At 40.4% G+C, this 12,589-nt stretch overlaps 1 protein-coding gene across 4 annotated transcripts in view; it reads right to left on the bottom strand.

Moving 5' to 3' along the window:
* The window catches only part of LOC137266152 (serine/threonine-protein phosphatase 2A 55 kDa regulatory subunit B alpha isoform-like), a 36,351-nt gene that overhangs the window by 4,953 nt on the left and 18,809 nt on the right, over nt 1–12,589 (bottom strand). Inside the window, exons 1-7 of one of the 4 annotated variants that reach the window (XM_067801640.1) lie at nt 6,044–6,240; nt 5,866–5,934; nt 4,425–4,537; nt 3,771–3,957; nt 2,865–3,155; nt 1,614–1,778; nt 405–666 (exon numbers count right to left, since the gene is read on the bottom strand). In XM_067801640.1, coding sequence (XP_067657741.1) covers nt 405–666; nt 1,614–1,778; nt 2,865–3,155; nt 3,771–3,957; nt 4,425–4,537; nt 5,866–5,934; nt 6,044–6,053 — 1,097 coding nt within the window. In that variant the 5' untranslated portion in view covers nt 6,054–6,240. Of the gene's footprint in view, nt 1–404; nt 667–1,613; nt 1,779–2,864; nt 3,156–3,770; nt 3,958–4,424; nt 4,538–5,865; nt 5,935–6,043; nt 6,241–12,589 lie in introns of those variants that run through there. The other 3 variants (XM_067801641.1, XM_067801639.1, XM_067801643.1) reach the window with 3 other exon arrangements.

Raw genomic sequence — 12,589 nt, 5'->3', positions numbered from 1 at the left:
ACTACATACCGACATGAACAAGCTAATAACATCTTACAAAAATGCATGTGCGAAACAGAATTTAGTTTCATAACACTCGGCAATTTCCAACCATATGGCAGGTCTGTAAATTGAGTCTGGACCAGACAATACAAAGAGCAACAGCATGAACATTGATCGGCTCAAATGAGATAATGACATGTCAGCAAGCCTGAAAACCCAGTGTTAATAGTCGCCTATTATGATGTGCATGGGTTACTGGATACCAATTCTAACTTGTACCTTCACGGCATATGCATATGTATGTGTTGGAATCACTTTAAGACTTGATCTGGCATTCACAAAAATCTCTCAAAACAATGCTTTAAGATGAAATTAAGGCTTTATAGATTTTTTCATCTAATGGACACATTTGCAGTACTTACCTATCATCTCCACTCCAGGAACACTCAAACTTGTCAAATATACAGTCATTTTCATAGAGAGAACACAACTTGCTCCTCAAATATTCATGGACCTGGTAAGTTTCAACAGGCTTGTTTTCCATGTTCAAGTCCCATACTTTAACTGACAAATAGTCTCTTGTTATCAAGTATCTTCCATTGTGACTAAACTTCACATCAGATATACTTGATATAATTTCCGAAAAGAAACTCCTGTTTGTTGGGTCTTCTGGCTCCTCAAAGACTGAAAGAATATAACAAAAAGGACTATGACAAAGAATGTGAAAAATGGTGATTGTGTATTTCAAGCGTTTGATTGCAACAACATAAAAAAATCTATCTGCAGGTAACGGGGCTTGTAAGTCAAGACATTCAATTTTCAAGCACGAAGCCTGTATGGTTAATATCCATGCATTTCTAGTTTGTCAAGAAAACAAACATCAGGACAAACAAGTGTCTCACAGGTAATAAAAAAATATGGAAAACAAAAAGGCATGAACACATGGACGTAAAGCAGATTTTTTGCCCTCTTTGAAAGACATTGGGGCACCTATATGTGACTTCAGAGCATGGATATTTAGTACCTTGTAGAAGTTTTTACTGCTCTTGATTTAGCTTCAATGTTATAAAATAATCTCACAAATCTACTTCTGGTAGAAGATTGTCACTACATTAACAGATGATCTGCATTCATTACAAAGATTATATGGGCAAGTCCTTTTGGCCCATTTTATCCACTTTTCAGGTTATCAAGACTATTACTGTGGGAAGAAGAATGAGCTGAGGAAAATTAACTTAATTCATAAGATGAGACTGTTAGATACTGCCTTTGGCTTTTAAGATTACTGCTATTTTCAGGTGATCTTGATGGTTAACAGTTCAACGTAATTTAATAAACAGATTCAGAGAACTGTTTTGACTGAAATGTTTGAATACATAGTTATCTGCAGGTAACGGGGCTTGTAAGACATGACATTTGATTCTTCAAGCACGAAGCCTGCATGGTTAATATCCCTGTGTTTCTAGTTTTGTCAAGAAAACAAATATCAGGACAAACAAGTGTCTCACAGGTACTTATGACTACCGGTGGCAAAACTGAAACTTGTGCTTTGCAGAATCATGGTTAGAAATCTTATCTATTCAGACTCAGAATTACTTCTGTTATTTCACATTTAATCATTGCAAACTTACGTTTGGCATGTTTGTCACACAAGGCATTGTCCCTCATGTCACATAACCTAATTGTTCCTTTGCTGCTACTATAAACAAACATGTTACATTCCCGAGGGTGAAACTCGGACGCTGTTATCACCTCCGTCAACTCTTCCATGTTAGCTGGTTTTATGTCCACAATATCTTAATACTGGTTAAAGAAAATAAGATGGGAATCCAATGATCTGTGTGCTTTTTCTGATTAATGCTCAGCCATGTTCCAGCTGAGACAGATGCTTGTATAGATGACAATCTAGTTTTTGTTAAAAAGATAATCCCAGGTCATGCTTTCACATGAGCCTGAATCCCCATCTCCCCAATTGAAGCTTATGGTGTTAAAATCACTGGTTTGTATAGTCTGGATTCAAGTATGAAAAGACCATCAACACACCTTGAATACTGCCAAGGGCCATGTAACAAACAAGGTATGCTTTTAGCAAGGATTCACACCTGCAAAGTACCCAAACAAGCAATAAACCAGGGCCTCTTTTTACAAACCACTTAGGTGATCATAAGTCGCTAAGGTAACCCCAGCACAATATTAGATAAAGGGAGCGAACTTTAGTAAAGGTTGCTTCGTTAAAGGAGTCCCAGGTCACAACAACAGAGCTCCATTTAGGTTACACTGTGTGTAACGGCAAAGCTATGCTGTTGCATATATATTCTTACTGTCTCCACTTGAGTGCTCAAGAGGGCAGTGAGTGTGATGTGACTGCTATATTGGATTGTAAAGATTAGCAAGAAAGTACTGCAAGGTTACAAATGCACATCAGAACAGAATCTAAGTAATCTTTAACAGAATAGTAATTCTTGAATATGATCCAGAAAAGAGCAGTGATCAAATTATCAGACCTGATTCCAAATATGTTTGCAGTAGTTGGAACTTAAGAGAAAATGACATCTCAAAGCTCAAGACCTACACTTACTATCCCTGCCAATTAAAATCCAAAGAAGATGAAAACTTCAAAAGATTAAAGCTGTGACAGGTTGAAGCGGGGAATATAGCTGCTCCATCAGATGAAAGCACATGTGTTACTTCTGTTTCTACCTGTAGCAGCAACGACCAAGAGGTGCCAAAATGTGGCAAGTGGCCAGATTTGGTGTCCAGACTGGCTGCATGATAGCATTTTGTCTGGAAAAGATTTAATTATTTGCATATGTATGTTATACCTCAGAGTGTACCCTATAGAAGGTGAAAATGAAGGCAAATATTTTCTCAGGAAAGGATACTGAAACTTTGATCTGTAATTTCCAAGTTCCATAAATTGATGCGCAGGTCATCAGCAGAGAGATAGGTTGCCTGGTCACTGTTGACAGATATGGAGTTAATGTGATATGTGTGAGCATTGGCGAAAACTCTCTTGGGACTAGCTTCAACCATCAGCTCCATGGGAGCGAACACTGGCACTCTGAGTGAGGTGATGGAGTTTGGGTCACGGAGGACCCCGTTCTCATCTTTGAGGTTGTAGCCTTCTGGTCGCTTGTCACGTTCAGCAACCTTCCACAACTTGATTGTCTTATCTGAAAAAAAATCAAAAAAAAATCATGTAACTTCTAAAGATGGATACATACTTGAGACTGTCGAGTTAGGAGAATGAGTATAGTTCTATGCTACTTTCAGCAATGCTCCAACATCACAGATGGAGCCTCCCTCACTGTGTACCAAATGTTGGGAATAAGAAATTCTTCAGCCTGAGCAAAAGATTTATCCACGACGTTCATAATTTGGAATCCAGCCAGTAGAAAAGCAATGCTTGAAACAAAAGGGTGAGTCTCAGATTAGGTTTCCACAAAGTACCCTGGAAAAACAATCTCTATATTCACACTATATTACAGAATGCCAGGTATATCTGCAGGAACCTTTATCAAACACTACGTGAAATTGCACATATGGACTCCCTATCAACAGTGAGTGGGCGAGTTTATTTTTACGCCACTCAGCAATATTCCAGCTGCATGGCAGTGGTCTAAATAACCGAACCTGGATCAAATCAAACCTGTCAAATCAGTCAGCAAGGTTGACCATCTGATCCTGTCGCCTTTAGAAGCATAGTGCCTTATGGCAAGCACGGACTGCTGAAGACCTATTCTATTCCCAGATCTTCATGGGTCCCCTGTCAACAGTGTCCAACCTACCATTGGTAGATAGAAGGAAATGATTCCTGTTTGTTCGCTTCAGCCAACGGATTTTGTTGATCTTCTCTTCAATTTCTAAACTTTTGAGGTAATCAAACTCCGGTTCATGAGACTGGAATGTGCTGTACACATTGTATTCCCCACGATTTGGGCCACCTGCTACCTTGCCCTGAAGCAACGTATCATTCTGAAAAAGGATATTTTAAAGTCACATGACTAACTGGAGAAATATTTGCAGCAGTGCACACTGACCAATACAAACTTGGGTAATTTTCAAATGTAAACTATCATTCTACAAAGAAATTATGATAGATATAATGAACTCAATAAATATTACATGGAGAAATCTAATATTCATCCTATCTTTGTTTGATTTAATGCAACCATGTCTGTACCACTTTGTCACAAGATTAACTACAATCACTGAAAGTACTGGGCATTTTAACCTCTGGTTCTACTTGCTAAGCTTGTACTCTATATATCTAGCATGGTTCACTGTTCAGATTAGCTGAATGTCATTTGTTCAAATACAATGGTGATGGTATAAAAAGATGTCATAAAAAGTTGAAGCCATGACAGGTCATATTGATATTTACTATGTATTACAGATTTCATGATTGATGGCATGTATAAACAAACACTGATGTTACTGACCAGCCTGTCGCGCTGGAATATGACAACACGTCCTCCCTTGTCACCAGTGGCTAGCAAATCCCCATCACTGTTGAACTCGACACAAGAAATGATGTCGGCTGCAAAAACAGGAACTGTGGATCAACATTTTTATTGATTTCAATGAAGATTTCATGTGCTAATTGAACATTGTGAAAGTATTTACAAAAGCAGGTGGACATAGGAGGAAAGAATAATTAGCATGCCAAGAAAAATGAGTAACAGCTTAAGCATTGCCAATGACAACACATTAAAACAGACATGAAACAGCAGGCATGCAAGGTTCCACAAGTTGATACCAATGTAATCATGCACAAATACTTTTACAATTATGCAGTCATAAGGAAGTAAACATTAATTTAAATCTACACTTCACTATGGAATGTTATGAAGATAAGACTTTCAAATTGACGTGGCAAGATGTTAAATTAAACTTTATGCATGATCACTGTTTTACCCATATAGCAACAACAAACAACTTTGCCCAAACAAATGACATGATCAGTTTTGGTCATGTAGCATCAGTAGTATATAATCACTGGATATTGTTCGTTTCCTTTCCATTTCAAACCCAAGAATAAACTGTTTGAAAGATGCCAAGTTATGATGCTTCTGTGTACGTTTGTTTAAGCACTGTGTACTTTCGTTTATTTCCCAAAAGCTTGCTTATATGAGCATTATTCACAGAACAAAACTTTATGCAAATGTGATTAATGCATTAGAAACATAAATCATGTCATGTACAGACAATTGAAGCAGTGCTAGAAAGCAACTGGGGAAAGGAGAGTTGCAGAGTTCTGGCACAAATACTAAATTTGAAAGTGATTTAGACATTCAAGAAAAGTCACTGTCCATGATCACTATCATAATGTTCCTGTGCGAAACAATATTTCGAAAGTTTGATGCCAATTCAGAAAACCAGACAAAAGGGCGAGCAAAGTTTCGTATCAGAGAGCATGCCGAAAATAGAACAGATCAAGGATTCCCACTGCAACACCATGGTACTTCCGTTAACCTTCATTTAGGTCCAACTGGACACGAGCTCATAATAAACGTGATACATGATAAACATCAAAGAAAACATGCAAACATACGCAGTTTGAATGTAAATGTGAAACACAATATTCCATTTGTGGCCATCTACTTTGCGAAGGAAACAAACACCTGCAAAATACTCTTGACGGGTAAAAACGTTTTGAAGGGCTATGTTTCTTAGAACAGTTTGACAAGTTATCTTTCTGCATCTTCTACAATAACGAATTTTCTAACTACCGTTCACTGAATCAGGAATGAATAGTATCCAATATATAGAAAAGTCAACCTCTATGTCGAATACTTTTGTCAGACGAGTGGGAGTTGGGCAGACAGAATGAATTTACAGCTTATTACATATGCAATAACCAAGTAACGAGGACTCATATACCTTCAGTCACTTCATCTTCTATTGTCCCTTTAACTTGAGAGAAACACCACTGAATCTCCCCGCCATTGCCTGCAAAAACAAAAAAAAACATTCATTATCATGCTGTCGCGAGTGAATCTTATCTTCATGCCGGAAAGACGCTGTCAAGACTCGACAAGATAAATAATTTTGTACCTACCCGCCATCATGAATCAAAATGGATCTTGCTCTAATTTTTTCAAACGTTTTAGCAATTTGCAAAGGGATTTAAATTCCACAGATATGCTGGTTAATAGAGGATGTCATTGGATTTGACATTTAACGTAGTTTCATAGAAGACATATCAAAATGGCGCACTGTGGCTAAGTGTTGTATGACGTCACTTCCATAATGCACCATGGGAAGCCCGGCACACACATAGTGATTTCTTAACGACACATCAATACATGACATAAACCGTCTGTTGAAACACACAATTCCCACTATTTGTGTTGCTAGAGATAAAATATATACTGCTGCTTCTGAGGCCTGAGCCTACAATACAAAATATATGTTTGTAAATGCAGAGATTCTTGTTAAAACATAACACCCATTGTATTTACAACATGAACTGCAGTAAACGTTTTGTTTAACCTAACGCTAACTTACAAACTTGATTACCTGCATATGTATCACTACCCTCCCTTGGATGAGTTAATTTTCATATGTGTTGTTTTATAAAATAAGTGTTTTCACAGATTTGTAACGGTAAACCACCGCCAGAGTGGTGTGTTTAAAATATACCGTGCAGCCGTATGTATCATCATTCCAAACATGACGACAATTACTGTATATATTTTGGACAAACATACCCCTTCTAATGCCTAACAGTTAGGTTTAAACCGACAACCTTCATCCGAGAATTAGGAAAACTAATACTGATGCTTACGCTAAGATAGTCTGCATTTGAATTTTCGTTGATTGGGATAAATGAATTTCGTGGTGTATTTGCAGAACACCTGCTGTCGTTGATAGGCAGGCATGTTTTCCCCTGCCAGCGATTCTAATTTTCAGTTTTACTGCTCCAAGGTAAGAGTCTTAAGTCTTAATATCATGTGTGTACTAAACTGAAAAGGACACATGGAAGAAACAAGTAATGGCGCGAGTGAGTGAGTGAGTTGGGTTTCACACGTTTTTGAACAGCATTCCAGTTATAAAGCACAACGTGTCTGCTTAACGGATGAGGAAAACCCGGAGTAATACTGTAATACTCACTGAGTGTGCGATTTAACTTTACGCCGCTTTTAACAATATCCCAGCAATATCACGACGGGTGATACCAGAAATTGGCGTCACACATTGTAACCATGTGGGGAATCGAACCAGGGTCTTCGCTTGACGAGCGAACGCTTTAACCTCTAGGATACCCTACCGCCCCCATGTCTCAGTGAATGAGGATGGTTTTACGCCGCTCATAGCAATATTCCAGCAGGGGGCACCCGAAAATGGGCTTCACACATCGTGCCCATGTGGTGAAGCGAACTCGAGTTGTGACAAGCCAACGCTTTAACCACTTGACTACCCCACCGCCCCTGCCTCAGACTTTTACCACGCACAGGGGTTTGGTGGCGATAGACGTAGAAACGTAATTGTAGGCGACTGAGATTTGCAAACAATGAGAATGGGGTCTAGACGAGGCCAATGGACGCAAATCAATGCAGTCATGCTTATTTCGTGTGGTTTTATCACGATAACACACTCAACATACCATTTTCAAACCCTTTCATGTAATTTGGTCATGCATTACATGTCGCATTCAAAGTCAGTTGTTAGGTTAACAGTACTCAGATTCTTTCCCCAAATCGTCCAAAGAAGCTACATCTCCAAATAAAACTGAAATGGGAAGTACAATAACTTTTATTTGTGTTTTCATTTACTTGCCACGCGGAGAGGTACAAAGCCAATGGGAAAATTGTGGGCTTTTCTGTGAAAAAAACTAAAGGAAAGCAAACCAACTACTTTAAACACTTAACCACATCATACACATCCTGAAATTATACAATATACCTTTTTTTCACAGAAGTACAAATCAACAGACATACGCACCCATACTCTTTTGGATCCTAACTAAAGCTGGGTAGTATATCAACATATAGCGAACCACTTCACGTCTATTATAATGTGAATCACCCATTAAAGTATTAATTCCATATCCTGTCACGAAAACAGTATAATTGTGAAACAATGGGAACTTTCGTAACAGTTCACGGGAACCTCGGTTATTCAGTGCTATCAACACTGTGAACACACAGCCCTGGACCTCCGCGACATTTCCTTTGAAATTCTGATAATCAATAAACGACTAATAATCTCTCAGATTCGTAAATACAAATAAACAGGAAAAGGCTTAGGGCAAAACCCTCCATACATAGTCCTTTTCGTTACACCAATATCCAATCACCGAACACTTACGAATCAGCGAAGCAAGCAGGTGTGGTGTGTTAATATCTGTGGGCGTTTCGTGTGATAAATAACTTTCTGGAATTGTGGAACTGAAACAGGGCTTCCGTGTGGATTGCCACCAGATTCAGAAACGTTTTACACCGTTTCTAGCGATTTAGTCATTGTACAATGAGTGCGTCAGATGAGGTTTTCAACAATGCACCCATTTTAGAAACCGAACCAGGACCTGTCGATCGAACGCATTAACCACTAGGCTATCACACCGCGGGTGAGTTGAGTTTTACGGCGCTTTTAGCAATATACCAGCTCGGCGTGACGAGCGAATGCTTTAACCACTGGGCTACCCCAACGCGGACCACGATTACGAGTAGATAATGTTGGTAATGGATTTCACATGTTCATGAGTGGGTGTATAACAGTCAGTAGTTTTGCAGCTATAATTTCACAGACCACATCTGAGTATATATGAGCAACGATGTCCCGCGATCAATGCACAGACTTGCCTACCTCATTTGCCTTCAAAGTGTTTTCACGGTGACTAAAACGTGTACATGTATTTTGAGGTCAAAAAGTGTATAACCTCATAAGAAATAAAATCTTGCTCTTCCCAGTATGTCTCCCGAATGCGATATATTAATATCTGCACGGCAGTATGTACAATACACATACTTGGCTCCTGTAGTCGACTTGCATATTCCAGGGATGGAGTGTGTTTCTCAATGCATGATCATGGCACATTCGTAACTACTCGTGTCATTGCCGGAATGACACGAGTAGTTACGAATGGATCATGGCATTGATAAACAATATTGGAAGAACAGATGACGACGTCCTCAATGATGGTTAATGCTAAAAGTTGAACTACGGTGTGGAATGAAACTATTTTTGGCGAATATAACTCGATTTGCGTACAATCTGCTATGTGGGCCTAAAGACCCGACTGTTACTCCTTCCCTGCCTTTTGAAAGAATGGCCTAGAATAGTAGAGTCGTAGAATAGAGGGGAAAACTACTGACACTGTTATTTCAAGCGACAATCAGCACTATGCCAATTGTTGTGCAAATACTCTGACTAGACCATCCAGTGACTAACACCGTGGGTCTGATTCACAAATTAGAACACAAACTGGGTTCCTAGTGACCATACATGACGACTGATTTTTCGTAATTGGCTGTAAGTTGGTGGTATGGGGGACCGATTCTAGCCCGAAATCTGCAAGAGCTGCCACACTGGCCGGACCTCAGTACCTTGTTATTTGTCCCGACCCTTAATAAAGGTTTAAGTGATGCATACGTCTCTTTCCTGCTTAACGCCGCAATATTCTAACAATATGGCCACCGTCTATGAATAATCGCGTCTGGACCAGACAATCCCGTGATCAACATACTGAATTTCGATCTACGCAACTGTGTCAGCTAAGGAAGAGAGACTGACCACCCTATCCCATTAGTCATCTCTTGTGACAAGCATGCGTTTAATTGCTGAAGATCAGTTCTAAACCGGATTTTCACGGGTCACGTCAAGAAAGGAGCTCTGGTTCGGATCCGCTCGGATTGTAAGCTTGTGACATGTAGTGCACGTGGCATTGACGTCCGCGTTAACAACTGGGCCATCCCACCAACCTTGCTATCATTTGAAAGTGGGGTATATTTGAGTGAGGTTTGTTTTACCACGCGTTTTGCAATATACCAGCTCTATCACGACGGGGGACAATACAAATGGGCTTCACACACTGTTGGGGTGTATTTGAATTAAACATGCTATATACGTGTATGTTTAAAGAAACCTAGGGAAGTAGGGAACCAGTATGTATGAAGCAGCTATCAAACTGTAGATTAGAAAATGGGTGCACGATATCCCCTCTACTCACTCCCAAAGTGTAAAACCCCCTCCCCCAGACCAACATAACAAAATAATAATTAAAAAAAAAACATTTACAAAATTGAAAATAAGCCAGAAATACATGTTTGAAACAGAGCTAAAACACCCAACCACACAAATCCACTCTCGTTACTTCTATGTATGATCATAAAAAATGGAATGCATTTGTACAGGTTTTCGTGTTTGTTAAACACATACACGGCCTCTAACAATACATTCACGTGTGTCACAAGCCCTGTCATAAATACTTAAGAGCTGTCTTAAGGAAAATAGCCTCACCCGTAGTTAGTAATCCTCTTTGACGCGAGATCGCGTTGTAATCTTGTATATCTGATTACATCGTCGAATTAAAAGCAGCCAATAAAAGCCAATAATAGTAACGAGCAGCAAATTTGTACCTGATATATAACCCACATCCTTAATCATACCGCCCACATAGTAACCCCTGAAGCAGCACTCACTTTCAACATCGCATCTACAAGTCGTTCGAGAAAAACCTATTCTCCCCACCAACTGTTCCACCAACCATAAATCATCTATGAGTCTCACACTCGATCACTTGTTTTTCGATTTCCCCCAAACTATCAATCTCCCACCTACATTCCATCTACCAACAACCCCCGATCTCTCCATTACCCAACCGTCTCTCCTCTCCCAACAACCACCCACCTCTCCACCTCCCAACAACCACCCATCTCTCCATCTCCCAACTACCACTGATCTCTCCATCTCCCAACTACCACCCACCTCTCCACCAACCAACAACCACCCACCTCTCCATCTCCCAACTGCCACCCATCTCTCCATCTACCAACTACCACCCACCTCTCCACCAACCAACAACCACCCACCTCTCCATCTCCCAACTACTACCCACCTCTCCATCTACCAACTACCACCCACCTCTCCATCTCCCAACTGCCACCCATCTCTCCATCTACCAACTACCACCCATCTCTCCATCTCCCAACTACCACCCATCTCTCCATCTACCAACTACCACCCACCTCTCCACCAACCAACTACCACCCACCTCTCCACCAACCAACAACCACCCACCTCTCCGCCAACCAACTACCACCCACCTCTCCGCCAACCAACAACCACCCACCTCTCCACCAACCAACTACCACCCACCTCTCCACCAACCAACAACCACCCACCTCTCCACCAACCAACAACCACCCACCTCTCCACCAACCAACTACCACCCACCTCTCCACCAACCAACTACCACCCATCTCTCCATCTCCCAACTACCACCCACCTCTCCATCTACCAACAACCACCCACCTCTCCATCTACCAACTACCACCCACCTCTTCACCAACCAACTACCACCACGTAATTACCTTAAACACTTTACCATCTGCTTTACGTAATGTCACATAAAAAATATTTTAAAAACCCTCAAACATAAGTAAAAGAATACAAAAACGAAAACACAAGAAAAAACCTAAACAAACCCCAAAAACATTATCACATTTCCTTAAAGAAACACCCATAGAAACATGCGCATCTCCAAACGTTCTACAAAAAAACAGAACAGACTGCTTGTCAGTGCACATACCTTAAATAAAACGAGCTGCACGAATGTAATTTGCGGAGTATTTTTAGAAACAAAAACTGCTTGAAGTTGAATGCACAGAGCTAACCAACGCAACATCTAGTATTTTTAACTTGTCAAAAATAACTCAAGTAATGGACATTGACGCGAAGGTCGACACAGATTTCATCTAATCAATATCGCTGATGCCACGTGTCCTAAGCGCTCGGATAGCGGTCGATGGGACAAGATTAGTGCTCAAGTCGAGAAGCTGCTCGAAGGTGTGTGTTAGTTATCCAGAGACAGAGAGATATTAGATTTGGGACAAGTAATGCGGAGTGTTGAAAGTGTGCCCGTCGCATATGACAAAATATTGCTTCCGGAGCGAAAACCGTCAGCAATGGATTGGCAGAAAATTGTCCATTTCTTGTTGTATATTGCATGAACACCGATCGTGATCGACATATTGGCAACGAAAGCAATTCTTTGCTAATGACAGGTTAAGATGATATAGTAGATTGTCCCGATAAGCGGGTCGGTATGCATGCGCTTGTAGACGCGTCTAACGGTTTCTTCGTTGCTCGGAGATGGTCTAAACATGCATGTTTTGTTTACATTTCAATATTTATGTACATTCAGGACTGCGGTTTGTAAGTCATTGAATCATATAAAACAGTTTCCAGTCGTGAAGATCCGGGCTAGAATTCGCCTTCAGTAACCCATGCTTTTCCTAAGAGGTAACTAACGGGATCGGATGGTCAGGTTCGCTGACTCGGTTGACACATGTCAGCCACGTAGATCGAAGCTCAATTAACATACCGCCATGTAGCTACAATATTTATGAGTACGGTGTTGAACAACCACCATATCCAGTGA

Source organism: Haliotis asinina, chromosome 15 (genome assembly GCF_037392515.1).
Source record: "Haliotis asinina isolate JCU_RB_2024 chromosome 15, JCU_Hal_asi_v2, whole genome shotgun sequence".
In the NCBI taxonomy this organism is placed as follows: domain Eukaryota; kingdom Metazoa; phylum Mollusca; class Gastropoda; order Lepetellida; family Haliotidae; genus Haliotis; species Haliotis asinina.
This window is presented reverse-complemented; position numbering and strand designations above follow the sequence as displayed.